This window comes from Pan paniscus, chromosome 1, assembly GCF_029289425.2.
Source record: "Pan paniscus chromosome 1, NHGRI_mPanPan1-v2.0_pri, whole genome shotgun sequence".
In the NCBI taxonomy this organism is placed as follows: domain Eukaryota; kingdom Metazoa; phylum Chordata; class Mammalia; order Primates; family Hominidae; genus Pan; species Pan paniscus.
In genome coordinates, this window is record NC_073249.2 from 190,382,677 (window position 1) to 190,402,222 (window position 19,546).

A 19,546-nucleotide genomic window follows, 5' to 3' on the forward strand; every position below is an offset into this window, starting at 1 on the left:
GCACCCCAGCACGCTGCTAAACGTGGGCACACAACCACCACGGCCCGATCACGCGCAGCGGGAACCCGGTCTCTGAGCTCCGCCCCGTGCGTTGCGGCATCAGAGTCACGCCACCTAATCCATTCTCTCGGTCTTCGTCTGCTCCGGTATTGCAACTGCCTCGATTGGTCGATCCTGGGCCAGCATGGCGGCGCCCATGTAACCCGGTCCGTGCCGCAAAGCGAACGGCGGCCGCGGCGCGGGCCCCGCGGGGGTTAGAGGTCACCATGCTGAGGGTCGCGTGGAGGACGCTGAGTTTGATTCGGACCCAGGCAGTTACCCAGGCCCTAGTACCCGGGCTGCCGGGCGGTGGGAGCGCCAAGTTTCCTTTCAACCAGTGGGGCCTGCAGCCTCGAAGTGAGGAGCTGAGAAATGGGACGGCGGGCGTAGGGAAACAGGGTTCGGCGAAGATAGGGAATAAGGAAGCACAGGAGTAGGGGAGAAGGAAGCACAGGAGTAGGGGAGATATACAGCGGTCAGGATAAGGGGGAAAGGGCGGTGGTTGCGCAAGAGGTGAAACAAGATGTGAGAGACAAGGGGTAGGGAAGAAATGGGGCAGCGGTTAGGTTCAGAAGCGCATAGACCATGGCGGACGGGCAATGCGAGGGGCACAGAAAGGAATTGAGGGTGGACTATTTAAGGAGATGGGCCTCAGCCCTCTCTTTTCTGCGTAGGTCTCCTCCTCCAGGCGGCGCGCGGATATGTCATCCGGAAACCAGGTAGGAGTTCCTAAGGTGGGACTTGGGGCGGAAGAGAGACCTCCTGGAAGGCTGGGGTGGGTAAGGGGACCGATGTGGCGAGTTAGAGCCACTAGATGAGGTGAGCCAGAGGTCCTGAGCAAAAGACCCCACGTCCACCTTACACAAAGCCCTAGGCCTGCAGCCTGTATGGGGACAGAGGGGTGTGAAGGGCGGAAGCAGGAGCTTTCCAGGTGAATGAGTGAAAATGAGCTTGCCAGAGGGAGTGCATGGCTGGCACCACCCAGGCCTACCTAGAGTATGGCACTTTGTGTCTGCATTTCTGAGATGCAGGATGTAATTTCCCATTGCAACTCAGTATGCGTAGTAGTTAAGATCCTTCTTATTAGGTAAATGATATGGGGCAAGGTACTTCCTCTCTCTGATTCTTATTTCTAAAATGAGTGTGAAAGTATCCATTTGCAAGGATTGTTAGGATTCAGCGATAATACACGAAAAGCATCCTTAACACTGTGCTCAATTAAATATATTGATAGTATATATTAGAATTTATTATCTGGGGCCGGACGCGGTGGCTTACGCCTGTAATCCCAACACTTTGGGAGGCCAAGGTGGGCGGATCACTTGAGTTCAGGAGTTCGAGACCAGCCTGGCCAACATGGTGAAACCTCGTCTCTACTAAAAATACAAAAAAATTAGCCAGGTATGGTAGTGCGCGCCTGTAATCCCAGCTACTCAGGAGGCTGAGGCAGGAGAATCGCTTGAACCTGGGAGGTGGAGGTTGCAGTGAGCCGATCATGCCACTGCACTCCAGCCTGGGTGACAGAGCGAGACTCCATCTCAAAAAAACAAAAAAGAAAGATGGACATGGCCCCAACATTTTGGGAGGCCAAGGCTGGAGGATCACTTGAGGCCAGGAGTTCAAGACCAGCCTGGGCAACATAGCAAGACCCAGTCTCTACAAAAAATAAAATAAGTAGAATTTATTGCTATTAATATATTTTTAATATAATTCTTTTCTGCCTCCCTGTCAGAACCAACTTGAGCTGTTACAGACAGAAGAGGCCCATTAATGTTATTTGCATAGCAGGGTCTGACTGGAGAGGATAAGTCCATCTACTCTATTCCTCTTCCTCATCTCCAAGGGATAGCAAGGGTGCACACACCAAGACTGAGGTTTTCCTGTGATCTGTACTTGGTGCTTACATTTCAGGCATCGTACAGCTAGCTGCCTTTCCTCAACCCCCTTAATTCATACATGCAGTCAGCCAGCAAGTGTTTGTTGAGTGCCTAGTCTAGGCTGAGCCATGGGCCAGACTATGGTGGATTCCAAGGGAGTCAAACTCTGTCCTATCCACAGGAGGACCCATCCTAGTGGGGGATCTGAGAACTGTAGAGCCAGATAGGTATGTGAAAGGTGCAGGCACAGTGTAGGGTCTTGGGAAAAGCCACCTACTCCCAGCATGAAATATCAAAGCAGGTGCCCACAGAGTTTGCAAAGGAGAAACTGAGCCGAGAGATATCCAGTGCTTTGCTTGAGACCCTGGATGTCCCTTCTGGAATTGGAGAGTGGGTGAAAAGAGCCAGGTCTGGGAGGGTGGGCAGTGAGAGTTGACTCTGGGTGTTTTCTATCCCCATATTTACTTGACAGCCCAGTCTAGGCTGGATGATGACCCACCTCCTTCTACGCTGCTCAAAGACTACCAGAATGTCCCTGGAATTGAGAAGTAAGCAGGAAGAAACCTAGTAGAGGAGGCAGGGGGCCCTGGGAGGATTGTCGGGGAGTGGGGAAAGACAGTGGCTTTCAGACTTGGCTTGCTGTAGCTGAAGCTTGATCTTGAAGGAGGCAGGGGCCCAGGTGTCCAGGTGTGAGGGTGGGTGGTCAGCAAGGCAGATGGCAATCATGGAGCTCGGCTACTTGGGGGTTTTTTTGTACTCTAGATGAACACCCTGTACCACTAGATTCCAAGGAGCTAACATACTTCACAGGTCTTTGTAGAAATCTCTCATCTCTTGTTCCTCACAAAAGCTGTATGTCCCCATTTTATAGATTTTTCAAGCTGTCCAGTGTCATACAGTTCTAAAGGGCAGAGCTAGAGTTTGAATCCAGGGCTGACTGACACCAAAGCCAGAGGCCCTCTGCTCAGCTCCTATGCAGTGTGGTGGGAGCTGGTCAGTCCCTCCCACTGTGCAATTTAACTTGAAATGTCTCAAAACAGATTGAACCATGTTGTAGCTAAAATGGAAATCCTCTCCTTGCCCTCCCTGTGATGAGACCGGAACAGTCGAGCTGACAGCCCCAGTTTCTATAGTTTTCAGCCCAGCAAGCCAGATCCACACTGACTTTTAATCCCTGGGAAATGGCTCCCCACCTCCAGGGAGATTCATTTGCTACAGAAGGAATTTTTCAATCATCTTTGCTTTTCAAACTAAAATGAAACCAGCATTGCTTTCCTCTCCTCTTCTCCCCCCATGTCTGTCTCATTGCTGTGGTTTATCCACAGGGTTGATGATGTCGTGAAAAGACTCTTGTCTTTGGAAATGGCCAACAAGGTGAGCAGCCTCTGCCAAGCCTCAGCCTCCCGCAGTCTTCTCCTCTGGGACTCCCTTCTACCCTGATTAGCACCCCGCATCTCATGCTTCTCCAGTCACAGCACTTAGCCCACTGTCATTCTGCCTCCATTTGTCAATATCCCTAGACAGAGCATCTTCAGGGCAGGGACACTTTTGTTCACCCACCATACCCCTAGCACCTGACAAACAGGTGCTCAGTGAATGAATGAATGAGCATAAATGAATGAGCAAGCTTTGGGGACATTCATGCAACAAGTCATTTCCTCTGTCAGTGGCTTTGGCTTTGGGCTCACCTGGATGTGGATAGCCATGTGGTTGGTCAAGGCCACAGTGAGCAGAGTGAAGTCAGGCCCTGAGCCTTATGGCCCTAGTTGCTATAACTGTAGCCAGGGCCCTTGGGGGGAGGAGGGCTAGTTCATAGAGGGTGGCAGACTCCACAGATTTTCTCTGTCTCTGTCTTCAACAGAAGGAGATGCTAAAAATCAAGCAAGAACAGTTTATGAAGAAGATTGTTGCAAACCCGGAGGACACCAGATCCCTGGAGGCTCGAAGTTGGTCGGGGACCCTTGGGGAGTGGGGGTGTAGGGAAGCCTGCTAGCTGGGACCTGATCTAGGGCTCTTGTCTACAAGCACATGCACATGGGCTGGGGAAAGGGAGAGACATGAAGGACCTAGGGCAATGAAAATTGGACCGTGTATCCCAAGCTCTGATGCTGGAGTCAACACCCAGTTGGACCTTGTACCACTGTGTGAGCTTGGGTAAGTCACCAACCCTCTCTTGGAGCCCCTGCTTCCTCATCTGGAAATGGGGGAATAAGGGAGAGCAGAGCAGAGGTAATGTTACCCACCTCATGGCAGCATTGCGAGAGGCAGCTAGGGGATGTAAACACACCTTGGAAACTAAAGCTCACGATGTGTGATAGTAAGACTAGGCCAGGCGCGGTGGCTCACGCCTGTAATCCCAGCACTTTGGGAGGCCAAGCAGGCGGATCACGAGGTCAGGAGATCAAGACCATCCTGGCTAACACGGTGAAACCCCGTCTCTACTAAAAATACAAAAAATTAGCCGGGCGTGGTGGCGGGCGCCTGTAGTCCTAGCTACTGGGGCTGAGGCAGGAGAATGGCGTGAACCTGGGAGGCGGAGCTTGCAGTGAGCCGAGATCGCGCCACTGCACTCTCGCCTGGGCAACAGAGCGAGACTCCGTCTCGAAAATAAAAAAATAATAGTAAGACCAACATTTTGAACCCTCTTGTGCCAGACAGACACCATGGTGCATTCCCAAGGGAATAATGTTGCTACTTTGGTTCGGGCTAGAACTGGCAGTAGTCCTCATTAGATGTGAGTGAAAAGCGCCACCATTTCCCCCTCTCTCTGGGTGCAGTTTCTCTTCATTGCCCACTGAGAGCAAGTGAGGTAGACTAGTGGACCTGCAGAGGATCTGCACACTTTCTCTCCTTTGCCATTGGCCTATATTACAGCCTCCTCCTCCTCTTCCACCCTCCTGCCTTCATTCTTCTCCCTTCATTCTTTTCTTCTCCCTCTGCCAGGGATTAAAGTCTGGTGAGTTCATCTTGGATACTAAAACCCCATTGAGAACTGGACTCAAGGGTCCTCCATAGCCCCTTTTGAGAAGATGAGTTTCAGCTTCCCTTGCCCTGCTAAAGCCCTGGGCTAGGGACCAGCTCGGCCACAAAAGGCCTGCTTATCTTTCCTCACCTGTTTCTGCATTATCACTACTGAAATCCCCAGGTTGGCAGGAACAAATGGCCTGGACTGGCAAGGTGGTTACTGGGGTCGTCTTTAAGCACAAGTTTTGATTCTTTTTTTTTTTTTTTTTTTTTAGACCGGATCTCACTCTGTCACTCAGGCTGGAATGCAGTCAGTGGCAGGCGTGATCATGGCTCACTACAGCGCAACTTCTGGGGCTCCAGCAATTCTACCTCAGGCTCCCAAGTAGCTGGGACCAAAGGCATGCACAACCATGTCAAGCTAATTTTTGTGTTTTTGGTAGAGACAGGATTTCATCATATTGCCCAGGCTGATCTCGAACTCCTGAGCTCAAGCAATTCACCTGCCTCAGCCTCCCAAAGTGCTGGGATTACAGGCATGAGCCACCACGCCCAGCCCACAGATGTCACTTCTGCCTTTCCATTATTACTCAGTTTTCTGAATGCCAGTTGCTTCTAGCATAGTGCCTGCTCTAGAGAACCCCTCAGGAACCAAGGCCCATCTTTCTGTGTTGTTCCACTCAACACTTAAGTTGCTGTGATGGAGCCATGTGGTCGGGGTCAGGGTTCCCACTGCACTTTCTGCAGTGCTCCCAGAACTCAATATGTACTGGGAAGGGCCTGCTGTAGTGACAGCCTCTCTTTGGGGCCAGCTTCTGCTTTTGCCCCCATCTTTGCAGTACAGGGGGTAAATTAAACAAGAGGATGCCTGAATGAAGGATATCCTGGGTTCTTGAGAGACAAGTGGGAGCTGATAATTCTGAAAATTCATTAGTCAAAGCATGGAGATAAAGGTGGCAGCAGGAAGGGCAGAGGCAAGGAGTAGACCCATGACAGTTTTAGAATCTTATTTGTGCCAAAATACTTTACTGCATTGGCTTGGACCTCTAATACAATGTTGAATTGTTAACCATGATAGCACTGTATCCTGGTCTAATTCCTGAATTGAATGGCTAGTCTTACCATTAAGAATGCTATTTGCGGCCAGGCATGGTGGCTCACACCTGTAACCCCACCACTTTGGGAGGCCAAGGCAGGTGGATCACTTGAGGTCAGGAGTTTGAGACCAGCCTGGCCAACATGATGAAACCCCGTCTCTACTAAAAATAGAAAAATTAGCCGTGTGTGGTGGCGGGCGCCTGTAATCCCAGCTGCTCTGGAGGCTGAGGCAAGAGAGTCACCTGAACCTGGGAGGCAGAGGCTGCGGTGAGCCGAGATCGCACCACTGCACTCCAGCCTGGGCAACAGAGCGAGACTCCGTCTCAAAAAAAAAGAATGCTATTTGCTATGATTTTTGGATGATATCTTTATAATATTAAGGGATGTCCCTTCCTTGGATTTTGCTTTTTAAGGGAAGGTAATGTCTAAGATAAGCCTTTGAAATCTTGAAATTCAGAGTGATTTGGGATTTATAGAGAGCTGTACAGAGCATTGGTGATTGTTATTCCTTGAGTTCTTAAAACGTAAACCAGGCCTGGGCCCTTCCTTCCTCTGTGCCCAACTCTCATCCTCTGTGGTTTGTGGTTTCAGTTATTGCCTTGTCTGTCAAGATCCGCAGTTATGAAGAACACTTGGAGAAACATCGAAAGGTAAACTCTGGACGTCATTCACAGTTAAACAGCAGCAGCCTGGGGGAAAGGGGTCCGGAGGGGAAGGGCTCTGGGTCCAGAGAAGGAGGCTTAGAAGCCATTGGGCTGTAGCACCAGAGTGCCCACCCCTCAGCTCCCGTGGGAAAAATGCTTCCCTCCTGCCTCCAGAGGACTTGGAGCCTTACAAGGCCATGCTGAGTGTCACCAGGGGTTAAGAACACAAACTTGAGAGCATGATCACTGTGTCTGGCACATGCTGAGTGCTCAGTAAATATTTGTTGAATGCATGAATGGAGTCAGATTGCCCTGGGTTCAAATCCGAGCTCTGCCACTTCCACTTAACTAGCTGTGTGATATTAGGGAAGTACAGGTCTCAGCCTCAGTTTTCTTTTCAATAAGATGGAGATCATACAAATACTTGCTCACAGGATTGCAAGGATTCTGTGAAATAATAATAACAGCCAATGTGGTGCATATAAAGTCTTTAGGCCCTGTGCTAAGTACTTCACATGCATCTTCTTATTTGACTCTCATGACTTTTTTTCCCATCTTAATGAGGAATAATCTAGTCATGGAATGATTAAGTTATTCCTTAAGGCATAGCACTGGGAAGTGATGTACTGAGACCTTGAAACAAGGCAGTCTTGCTCCGAGACCCATATTTTTTTTTTTTTTTTTTTTTTCCTGATACAGAGCCTTGCTCTGTCACCTAGGCTGGAGTGCAGAGGTGCGATCTCGGCTCACTGCAGGCTCCGCCTCCCAGGTTCAAGCAACTCTCCTGCCTCAGCCTCCTGAGTAGCTGGGACTACAGGCGCGTGCCACCACGCCCAGCTAATTTTTTGTATTTTTAGTAGAGACAGGGTTTCACTGTGTTAGCCAGGATGGTCCCAATCTCCTGACCTCGTGATCTCCCCACCTCGGCCTCCCAAAGTGCTGAGATTACAGGTGTGAGCCACCATGGCCAGCCATATTCTTAACCATTATACCATATCTCAGCACAGTGTCTGGCACAGAGCTGCTGTAATTAGGCAAATGCTGTTATTTTTAATAAACACATGATTGTGAATACAGACTGGTCCAGCACCATGCCTGGCACCTCAGTGTTCCCTGGAGCCTGCTTCTTAAAGATCACAGTTTTGCTTATTTGAGGTGTGGGACAGCAGCCCTACTGCAGAGGTCCTTCACAGGGCAGCAGCCAGCTGTGGGTAGGCATTTCCAGGAAGAGCACAAGGCCTTCCTTCCTCTCTACCCCAGCTGACAGTTTGCTAAGCTATGGAGAGTCTGAGTGGGTAGTGTAGGAGAAAGAGCATGAGGTTTGAAGTCAGACCAATAGATAGAGATTCAAGACCCTATCTCAGCACTCACAGTTCTAAAGACCTTTTGTGAATCAGATAACATCTTTAAACCTTTGTTTTCTCATCTGTAAAATGGGAATAACAATGATAATACCTCCTTCAGAATTGCATTAATATTTGCATAAGATTACTGAGAAATTTCAGTGAAATAATAAAATGACCATTGTTTGTTACTGTGAACAACAGTAACACTTATATAATACTAAAAGTAATGAGAATCTCTTGCAGGACAAAGCCCACAAACGCTATCTGCTAATGAGCATTGACCAGAGGAAAAAGATGCTCAAAAACCTCCGTAACACCAACTATGATGTCTTTGAGAAGATATGCTTGGGGCTGGGGATTGAGTACACCTTCCCCCCTCTGTATTACCGAAGAGCCCACCGCCGATTCGTGACCAAGAAGGCTCTGTGCATTCGGGTACGAGTCAGAATTGCTGCTTTGCTTGGCCCCACTCAGGGACTGGGATGGAGGAAGCAGAAGGGAGGGATCATCTGTTTCTGTTAGAGGCATGGAACTGGCCCCAGGCCCTGGAATGGATCCAGGGAGGTCACAGGCCACCAACCCCATGGAGAAAGGCTGGGGTTACCATCTGGGGGAAATAGTTCCCATCCCACTTGTTCCAAGTCTGAGGTTTTGCACAGGATTACAAGGTCTTTTTCTGCCCCTTTTCACCCCCAGGTTTTCCAGGAGACTCAAAAGCTGAAGAAGCGACGAAGAGCCTTAAAGGCTGCAGCAGCAGCCCAAAAACAAGCAAAGCGGAGGAACCCAGACAGCCCTGCCAAAGCCATACCAAAGACACTCAAAGACAGCCAATAAATTCTGTTCAATCATTTCTTTCTGTCTTGAAGAATGATAGGAGAGATGATGGGGCTCTTTTTGGCCTGAGGAGGAGAAGGAATTTATTCTTTCATTCAGCTCTGAGATCCCAGAGTTTTCTGAGGCAGAGTCCCTGCCTCACCCACCAGAGGATACACACTCATGACATGCCTCCCACACACTCATACAAACAAGTACTTGTCATCCAAGTGATGTGTGTCAGTGGAGGCAAGACAGAGCACGTGACAGCACAGTGGAAGTGTGGCCGGCTGGGTGGGAAGAACTGCTGTAGGAGCTGCCTTCTGGACTGGGTCCTAAAGGATGAGTAGGAATTCACTATATAGAGACAGGAAGGGAAGGCCTCCTGGGCAGAAGGGATTGCAAGTACAAAGGCAAGGAAGTCTAGAGAGGCATGCTGTATTCAGAGAACGGGGAGAATGAGAAATAAAGCTTGAAAGGTAAGCTAAAGCTGAAGTGTGAGAAGCTTTATATGCTAGGCTGAGAAGATTGTACACTGTCCACTAGGGAGTGGGGAGACAGTTCAAGTTTTAAAACTGAAGGAATGATGGCAATTAACAGGTCTGTGTTTTAGATAGTTAAGCAACAGCTGTGTGGATGGTAGATGGAAGGAGGAGAGATCAGAGCAGTGTACTGGGGCTGGGGGATATCGGTGTTCACGTAGAGAATCTGATCAAAACTACAAGTCCTATCCCCAGGAAGCATATGCAAAGCATTGCTTATAAATTCTAGGGAGTTATGGATCCCCGTTCCCCATAAAGCCCATCCATTTACACCAAGTTAAGTGCCAACACCTTGAAGCCTGAGCATGCTTGGTATGTTTGAAGAACCCAAGGAAGACAATGTGTCTAAAACAGAACAAAGAGAATAGTAAGAAGACAAGGTCAGAGGGGTAGGCAAATACCAGGTGATGTAGAGCTTTCTGGGTGTCTCAGCCTGCCATAACAAAATACCATAGATTAGGTGACTTCACAGGATTTTTATTTTGAGTTCGTTTTTTCACAGTTCTGGTGGCTGGGGATTCCAAGATCAGAGTACCAGCAAATTCAGTTTCAGGTGAGGACTCTTCCTAGCTTGGAAAAGCCACCTTCTCAATGTCATCACATGGCCTTTCCCTTGGTCCATGCAGTGGGGAAAGCTCACTCTCTTACAAGGCCACTAATCCCGTCATGAGGGCCGTACTCACGACCTTATGTAACCCTAGTTAACTCTGAGAAGCCCCATCTCTAAATACTGTAACATTGGAGTTAGGGCTTCGACATATGAATTTGGTCAGGGACACATTCGGCCCATAACACTGGAGAAATACATTGGACTTCACTCTGGGAAGGGAAGCCACTGAGGAAAGCCAAAAAGGGAGAAAGGTGTGCTAAAGTGCTATCCAAAGAGCAGTTGGAAGTTTAGATCTAGGACTCAGTAGAGAGGTCTGGACTAGAGAGGTTTGCGAGTTGTTGGGTGATTGAGCCCATGGGTATAAGTGAAACTGCCCAGGGATGGAGTATATAAGAAAAAAGGACCATGTCTGGATGGGAAGGATGATCCCTGAGAGCTTAGCCTAAGTCAGAAGGAGCAGCTGAGCTGGAGGAGAAGGTGAAGTAGGGGTAGAACAGAGCCTGGGTGTCTGCAGAAGCAGAAATGAGAGGCTCAGAACTGAAGATCCACTATTCAGATATCACTTCCAGGAACTGTAGGGAAAGCCTTTAATGGGCCAGGACTTCCAAGTGGCCACAGCTACTTAGAGGTAGTGTGTCAGAGGGCCAGGTACTAACAGTTAAGGGGGCTAGCCAAGGGGAAGGAAAGAAAAAGGAACACATTTTAATGGATCAGGCCCTACTGCAAAGGCATTTGTGTGTTTTTCGGTTGGTTGGTTGGTTGGTTGGTTGGTTTGGCTGGTTGTTTTTTTAGAGACAGGATCTTGCTCTGTTGCCCCAACTGGAGTGCAGTAGCCTGATCATAGTTCACTAACTTCAAATTCTTGGGCTCAAGCAATCCTCTTGCCTCTGCCTCCTAAGTAGCTAGGACTATAGGTGTAAGCCACTGCGCTTAGCTAATTTTTTTTATTTTTTGTAGAGAGGGTCTCACTATGTTGCCCAGGTTACCCAAACTCTTGGCCTCAAGCAATCCTTGCCCTCCCAAATGCCTTGGTTTCCCAGAGTGCTGGGATTACAGGCGCGAGCAACTGCATCCGGTCAAAAGGCATTGTTTTAACTGCTGCCTTAGGCACATTATCTAATATTCACAGCCACCTTTACTCTGCATATTGGCTAATTATCCTCATTTTAGCCATGAGAGATGAGACTCATGAGAGAACTGAGACTCAGAGAGGTTAGGTAACTTGTCCAAATTCATATAGCTGGGAAGAGAAAGGTCTAGGATTCAAAGCTGGCTCTGTCTTGACTCCAGAGCCTATGTCCTGTTCACTATACCACACTGCTTAGAGACCAAGAAAAAGGTCTGAGAAGCTAAGGGAAGAGTCTACACTACAGCAAACTCAAATGCTTTTGGGAGCAAGGCAGGTAACAAAAATGCATGAAGGCCTAACATGAAGTAATGATGCTAAGGTGTTTATTACATTCCTATCCTAGTTGTATTCCCTTTTATTTATTTATTTTAATTTTTTTGAGACAGAGTTTTTGCTCTGTCCCCCAGGCTAGAGTGCAGTGGTGTGATCTTGGCTCACTGCAACCTCCCCGTCCCAGGTTCAAGCGATTCTCCTGCCTCAGTGTCCACAGTAGCTGGGATTACAGGTGTGTGCCACCACACCCAGCGAAGTAGAGACGGGGTTTCACCATGTTGGCCAGGCTGGTGTTGAACTCCTGTCTTGAACTCCTGACCTCAAGTGCTCTGCTGGCCTTGGCCTCCCAAAGTGCAGGGATCACAGGTGTGAGCCACTGCACCTGGCCTGTATTCCCTTTTAAAACAGAGCACAGAGCAGGAAAAATAACCAAATTAAACAAAGCCTTGGGCTGCCAGCAATGGGATTCTGTATAGTCCTGATGCTGAGATATCAGTTAAGGGAAGGACCAAAAAGTATTCATGGTGAAGCAGTTTCAGTGGGGTTCAGGGAACATAACACCAGTTGCAATGAGGTGGGGAGTGAGGATGTTAAGGAAGTTCCAGTTGTGAGTGTTGTCGACTCATTCAAAACACTTCACTGGGAAGGAAAACAGACTAGCAGGGATGGAAGGAGAATGTTAATATGGGAAGGACTTGGGCTCAGTTATGGCAGGACAAGACTTTTCACTGGTGTGGTTATGAGGAAGAGGCAGCCTGCTGACGAGTTCAACTGGACTGGGGGAGAGGAGGTGGCCAGGTGCAGGAGATGGCTTTAAAAAGGTAGTTGGCCAGGTATGGTGGCTCTCACCTGAAATCCCAACAACTAAGGAGTCTGAGGTGGGAGAATCACTTGAGGCTAGGAGTTCTAGGCTGCAGTGAGCCACCAGGGTGCCACTGCATTCCAACCTTGGGCAACAAAGTAAGACCCCCATGTCTTTAAAAAAAAAAAAAAAAAAGAAGGTAGCTGGAGCCTGTGGAGAGCCTGGAATGCCATGCCAAGGCATCTAGACTGAGATCTGGCAAAGAGTAGGAAACCACTGAAGAGATGTGTCATGTTGAAAGTGATGCTGTCCGGGCGCAGTGGCTCATGCCTGTAATCCCAACACTTTGGGAGGCCAAGGCGGGCAGATCACCTGGGGTCAAGAGTTCGAGACCAGCCTGGCCAACATGGTGAAACCCCATCTCTACTAAAAATACAAAATTAGCCGGGCATGGTGCCCTGGTCCATGCCTGTAATCCCAGCTTACTCAGGAGGCTGAGGCGGAAGAATCGCTTGAAACCAGGAGGTGGAGGTTACAGTAAGCCGAGATCGTGCCATTGCACACCAGCCTGGGCGACAAGAGTGAAACTCCATCTCAAAAAAAAAAGTGATGTCTTCTGACATTTAGCTTAGCAGCCAGTGCAAGGTAGAAGAGAGAAAAGAACAGTGATACAGAGGAACATAGCAATGCAGACAGAAAAACAAATGAAGGGATGAATGTAAGAAACGTGTTGGAGGAAAAAGCATAATATGATGACTGATAAAGACCCTGGGAAACAGATTTGGAAGCCAAGGCCCAAGTTTCAAGTTTGAGTAGCTGGAGGGAAAGATAATTAGTAGGTTTTGGAAGTACTGAAATTTACAGAAATGGTTGTTCATCAGAGTAAAAATACGCAGCAGATGGCAAAAAGTAATCCTGGAGCTTAAGATGGAGGTGAAGAAGGGAGTCGCTGCCCTCAAAGAAAAATGGTTGGGGCCGGGCGTGATAGCTCACGCCTGTAATCTCAGCACTTTGGGAGGCCCAGGCGGGCAGATCACCTGAGGTCAGGAGTTCCAGACCAGCCTGGCCAACATGGTGAAACCCCGTCTCTACTAAAAATACAAAAATCAGCCGGGCATGGTGGCGGGCGCCTGTAATCCCAGCTACTCGGGAGGCTGAGGCAGGAGAATCGCTTGAACCCTGAAGGCGGAAGTTGCAATGAGCCGAGATCGCGCCACTGCACTCCAGCCTGGGCGACAAGGGCAAAATCCGTCTCAAAAAAAAAAAAAAAGAAAAAAAGAAATGGTTGGGAGGCCTTCGGAACAGCGTCGAGGAGGGAACTTCCCAGAGCCCCCAGCGCGCATCCTCTGGGAACTGGACACACGGGGACGGACGGGACTGGTTTGCTTCATGGAGTATGAAACCAGGAGGGGCTTCACTTCAAGTAAACTTTTGGGAGGCAATGCAAACGACTCAAGACTTCTGATCCTTCCCTCGTCTAAAAGAAAAGTCAGTTACCATTTTTATTGAGTGCTTTCGGGGCCTTTCCATGATCTGACTGATTCCTCTCAGCCGCCCTGTGATGTGAGTGCCAGCTCCATGTTACGTAAGAGGAAGCCAAGGCTCAAACCCTGCCCGAAGTCACACAGCAAGAAATCACAAGCCGTGATTCCAACCCAGGTCCGTCTGACCCGAGCCTGCTCTAATGCCGTTCTGCCTGGGCTTTCCTCTGTTATAGGAACCTGAGGCCCCGCGCCAGCGGCCGGGGTCCCAAGCGCCGGGCTGGCTGTGTCGAGACCACCCCCAGCCCTGGCCCGGCTGTGTCGAGACCACCCCCAGCCCTGGCCCGGCCCTCGCCCTTTGGAGGGAAACCTAGTCTCAAAAGCACAGCTCCCCAGCCGGGGCCAACGCCGCGCCGGCCTCTGGCTCGGACCAATCCCCTCGGGACGGTCCACCACCAGACCAATTAGCTCCCGTCCTCTGGGCACCTCTCACCAAACCGCCTTCTGATTGGCTCGCTCTTCCCGTCACGGCGTTGCCCCAGCAACCAGACTATTGGGACGCTGCGGCCTGGCCTTCAGGCCACTGGCTACCGAACCCCGGGGCTCTTCACCAGTCCAGCTCGTTTCCAGCACCATGTCGGTGCGGACGCTACCGCTGCTCTTCTTGAACTTGGGCGGGGAGATGCTTTACATCCTCGACCAACGGCTGCGGGCCCAGAACATCCCGGGAGACAAGGCCCGCAAAGGTGAGAGGCCCCCGGCCCGCTCAGCCAGACCCGCAGCCAGCAGCCCGGCCCTCTCATCATCGCCCTAACACCCACAGCCAGACCCGCACCCCTACACACTTCACTCTTATAACCAGGGACCTTTCTTACAAGCCACATCCATTTGGAGCCCCTCGGGAATCAAATCCCCCAAAAGCTTTTTTCACAGCAGAGGAACTTAATACTCCCAGTGGACACTAGGGTGCCTGACCTCCCTAATTTCCCCATCTCTTCAAATGGGAGAGGTGATTTCCCAGTGTCTCTTGTCAATCAGTGCCTTCCAAATGTAGGAGTCCCAGCTGCCCACCATCTAGTATCATACCCCTTGCTAGTCCAAGCATCCTCTTTACCCCCAAGGAACAGGTTCCGATTTTTTTTTTTTTTTTTTTTTTTTGAGACAGAGTCTCGCTCTGTCGCCCAGGCTGGAGTGTGTGGCACGATCTCGGCTCACTGCAACCTCTGCCACCTGGGTTCCAGCGATTCTCGTGCCTCAGCCTCCCAAGTAGCTGGGATTACAGGCATGCACCACCACGCCCAGCTAATTTTTGTATTTTTAGTAGAGATGGGATTTCACCATGTTTCCCAGGCTGGTCTTCAATTCCTGGACTCAAACGATCTGCCCCCCTCGGCCTCCCAAAGTGCTGGGATTACAGGCGTGAGCCACCGCATCCAGCCCAGGTTCTGATTCTTAATTCCTTTATGGTAGTATCTTACCACATAAGCTGGAGATTGGTCTTACTCATCTCAGAAGTATTTCTAGAAATTTGGTGTTCTAAAATAATATAGATAAATATGAAAAAATAAAGTTATAAATCTCCTCATAAGTGTTGGAGGGGAATACAATTGTGAAAATAATTATATGAGAGCTTCGAAAATGCAAAATCTGGCTCCCATGGACACCACACTAATCCCCAGAAAAATGACGACTCAGAACACTCTCCACTCTGTTCCTTTTCCTCTTTTCCTCCCTTCTCGGCAAACAACTTGCTTATACCAAATTTCCTAGGATTAAGTATGAAGGAAATATTATATTTCAAAGTAGAGGAGGAAAAGTGGAAAAGGCAATTGACATGGCCACCAATTAAAACATTCTCTCCATTAATCTTTGTATGCTCAATTGATGTTCAACATACATATTCAGATGCTAAGCATACATATTCAGATATTAACTATTGTGTGTGTGTGACTGAGTGCAAGTCCATGCATAAAGAGCTAAAAATAACTCCCTATAACATACCCCCTCCATTCATTCTGCACATTGCCGCCAATGAGCTTTCTAAAATGTGTATCTGTCCATACTTGCCCCTGCCTAAAACCCTTTGTCAGCTTTCCACTGCCATCTGGGTTAAGACCAAGTCCTTGCACAGGCCATTTCAGGGCCCTTCCTGATCTGATCTCTGTCTTCCTCTGCAGTCCCTTCTTCCACCACTGCCTGCCTCCTGTTTCCCAATAATACCAAACTGCTCATAGATCTCCGCTTAAACCATGTTTGTTCGTATTTCTGTGCTAGTAATTCCCATCCCTACATTCATCCCCTTCAATCCTGCATTATTCGGCTTAAGAATCATCTCCTTCAGGAATCCTCCCCATATGCAGAAAGGGCCTGTGCATGCTCTCATAGCAGCCTGTGCTCCCATAGCACCCCATGCCTGCTCCTCACTACCTTATCACTGGCCATGCTATACTGAAATGATCTGTGTATATGTCTGTCTCCTGCTTGATTGTCTTATTCATCTTTGTACTCCAGCACCTACCATAATTCCTAGACCAGAATAAATTAGTGATCACAAAATGTTTTTTGAACTGATTATCTAAATTGGCAGTTTTATATAGCATTGTCATTTTTCCTTTGAGAGGGTTCTGTTTTCCTTGGTGCCTGTGTGATCTGATTTCATTCAGGCTAGTGGCACCAATGAGGTGACATGCTGGAGTCCTCAGACTGGTAGGTAGTCTGCATCTTGGAAGATAATGTAAATTAGCAATTAAGAACATACTCTCTAGAGTCTTACAGACCTGAGTCCCAATTCCAGCTTTACCGTTTAACTAATTGCATGACCTTTGGGTGTAACCTCTATAAACCTGTTTCTCCATAAAATGGTAATAATACATATATGTTAAAGCAAAGTTGTAAGGATTGAATGAAATAATGTATTTATTATGTTTAACACAATGAGTAAGAGGTATCTTTCAAGAGGAGGTCTGGACAAGGCCCTTGGAATACTAGGGGACAGCTTTACCTTTAGGAGTTATAGCCTTTTTTCTGCTTTTGCTAAATATGGTTTTGGGAGTTTCGGCCATCTTTAGTAATTTACATTCGCACACTCATTCATTCCACAGATTTTGACTGAGTGTCAAACACTATGTGAGATACTGTATGGAGCCTGATGCAGCCCTTCTGGACATTCACTGGAGGTAGGGCTATTGATCAGTCCACTCCAGTAACTGATTCTAGTGACAGCAATCAACAATAAAACAATGAAAAATCAAGCACTTACTTTGTACCAAGGGCTCCTCTTAAACACCTTAATCCTCCCAACTATTGTAACACATAGGTAATATTACTATCCCCATTTTACAGATGGAGAAACTAAGACTAATTTGCCCAGAGCTACATGGCTGGTAAGAGGAAAAGTAAAGGATTTGAGCCCAAGGCATCAGGCTCCAAAGCTCATACTCAGCCAATGTCCCCTTACTATAACCAATGTCCCCTCATATAACCAATGTCCTCATACTCAGCCAATGTCCCCTTACTATAACCACTTAGTCCCCTTACTATAACCACTATACTCTGCTGCCATACCTTGGGGACTATATCAGAATCTTAGTGGGGGTTGGTAGGTCAGGATGAGAGGGAGGAGTTTGAAAAATATATATCCAATATACCCACTGATTTTATCAAATAAATGACCAAATAGTTGGCTGTTGGAGATCTGTAGAAGATAGAGTGAGAAAACAGGGTAGAGAGCATAGGATTCAACGGGCTGAGAAACACTCATGTCTTCCACCTATTCCACCATTTAAAGTTGTTGTGGCCGCAGGAGCGAGAGCCCCTGTAACAGATCCCTGTACACAGGAACCTATAAAACACTAGACTTGGTAAACTAGTCCTCTTCGAAGCTTTGAGTGGAAATCATATTTCTTCTAGATGTTTTCATTATCTTATACGACTAATTGGTCTGCTGGAGGCCATCCCTGTTCCCACAAGGCCAAGGCAGATGTTGCAGCTTCCCCCACAACGCAGCCTCTAGTTTAGCATTCAACAGAAAGGAAGTGCTGTCTCTATGAGGCAACTATCGAGTGTTGCATATTGAATGTCGTCTCCTGTTTTAAGCAATGGCGAGAATAATAAAAGCTACCTTTGCCTCTTAAAAATATTTATAAATAAGACCTTATTATTTTTTGCTTACATTCCTCATTTTACAGGAGAGGAAACTGAGGCATGTGGCCACAAAGTGATTTTTCCAAGACATGCCAATCACAGTGTAGCACGAGCAACCAAAGGGCAGTGAGACTTTGGTTTTATTTTTCTAGTTCCAGTTTAACGACTAGCTCTGAATAGCCTTGGGCCTGCCCCCACTCAAAACAGAACTAAAGTGGAGTTGTCACAAATAAGTCATCTGGAGAAATAATAGAAAAACAGGGTGTTTCTCTTCCCTGTATTCTCAGGAGGAAAGGAGTAGGGGAGCACACAGCACTACAGAGACCCCTGCTGGCGTTCAGCCTGCCTGCCTTCGGGAGCATCTGCCAGTTCCATTTTATCAGCAAGAGTCACTGTCCTTCAGAGATGACCCCCTTGCAGCACCACTATTCCCCAAACACATCTGCAAGGGGATTAAAACTCCACCTCCTTGAATTCCCACAAGTCTATCACACTATACCACCAGTTAAATAAATGCTGCAGGGGCCGGGCGCGGTGGCTCACGCCTATATTCCCAGCATTTTGGGACGCCAAGGTGGGTGGATCACCTGAGGTCAGGAGTTCGAGACCAGCCTGGCCAACATGGTGAAAACCCATCTCTACAAAAAATACAAAAATTACCCTGTTGTGGTGGCAGGCGCCTGTAATCCCAGCGACTCAGGAGGCTGAGGCAGGAGAATCGCTTGAACCCGGGAGGCAGAGGTTGCAGTGAGCTGAGATCGCGCCACTGCACTCTAGCCTGGGCGACAAAGCAAGTCTCCCTCTCAGAATAAACAAATAAAAAATAAATGCCAGGCCGGGTGTGGTGGCTCACACCTGTAATCCCAGCACTTTGGGAGGCCAAGGTGGGCGGATCACCTGAGGTCAGGAGTTCAAGACCAGCCTGGCCAACATGGAGAAACCCCATCTCTACTAAAAATAAAAAATTAGCCGGCATGATGGCAGGTGCCTGTAATCCCAGCCACTCGGGAGGCTGAGGCGGAAGAATCGCTTGAACCCGGGAGGTGGAGGTTGCAGTGAGCCGAGATCGCGCCATTGCACTCCAGTCTGGGCGACACAGTAAGACCCTGTCTCAAAAATAAATAAATAAATAAATAAATGCCACAGAAAGATAGATGTGGACATTGTGCCAAAGAAAACAGTATCTGCCAAACTTTTGGTGCTGCTCTCCCAGTATTTTCTTTTCAAGAGCCCATGACTCTTGGTGGGGGAAGATGGTGAATTTTCCCAGAGGAGTGTGATCTTGCAATGGAAACCCTTTGCAGCCGGTTAGGACATGGCACTGGGCATGCTTTCAGACTGCTCTCTTGGGAGCTTTTGGTATTATGTATTGAAGCCATGTGTATACTTTGATTATAACTTCAGAAATCACCCCTAATACCACAATCTAGTGGCAAATGTTTCCAAAAGAAACTATTAATTACAAAATGGTTTTGGGGTTTTTGTTTGTTTGTTTTTGTTTTTTGAGACGGAGTGTTGCTCTGTCGCCCAGGCTGGAGTACAGTGGCATAGTCTCCACTCACTGCAACCTTCACCTCCTGGGTTCAAGCAATCCTCCTGCTTCAGCCTCCCAAGTAGCTGGGACTATAGGTGTGCACCACCACACCCAGCTAATTTTTGTATTTTTTGTAGAGATGAGGTTTCACCATGTTGGCCAGGCTGGTCTCGAACTCCTGACCTCAGGTGATCCGCCCACCTTGGCCTCCCAAAGTTCTGGGATTACAGGCATGAGCCACTGTGCCTCGC

General features: G+C 48.4%; 2 protein-coding genes across 5 annotated transcripts in view; both read left to right on the forward strand.

The window, feature by feature from the left end:
- The first annotated feature begins 119 nt into the window (after positions 1–119).
- Positions 120–8,816, forward strand: MRPS15 (mitochondrial ribosomal protein S15). The gene is made up of 8 exons (XM_003812596.5): positions 120–396; positions 714–758; positions 2,389–2,464; positions 3,242–3,290; positions 3,778–3,862; positions 6,570–6,628; positions 8,212–8,403; positions 8,665–8,816. The coding sequence occupies exons 1-8, from the start codon at positions 267–269 to the stop codon at positions 8,800–8,802; spliced, it is 774 nt and encodes a 257-aa protein (XP_003812644.1). The 5' UTR covers positions 120–266; the 3' UTR covers positions 8,803–8,816.
- A 4,252-nt stretch (positions 8,817–13,068) lies between these two features.
- The window catches only part of OSCP1 (organic solute carrier partner 1), a 37,122-nt gene continuing 30,644 nt past the window's right edge, over positions 13,069–19,546 (forward strand). For 2 of the 4 annotated variants that reach the window (XM_008965051.4, XM_008965053.4), the window contains exon 1: positions 16,720–16,794. In XM_008965051.4, coding sequence (XP_008963299.3) covers positions 16,767–16,794 — 28 coding nt within the window. In that variant the 5' untranslated portion in view covers positions 16,720–16,766. Of the gene's footprint in view, positions 14,365–16,719; positions 16,795–19,546 lie in introns of those variants that run through there. The other 2 variants (XM_003812595.5, XM_003812594.5) reach the window with 2 other exon arrangements.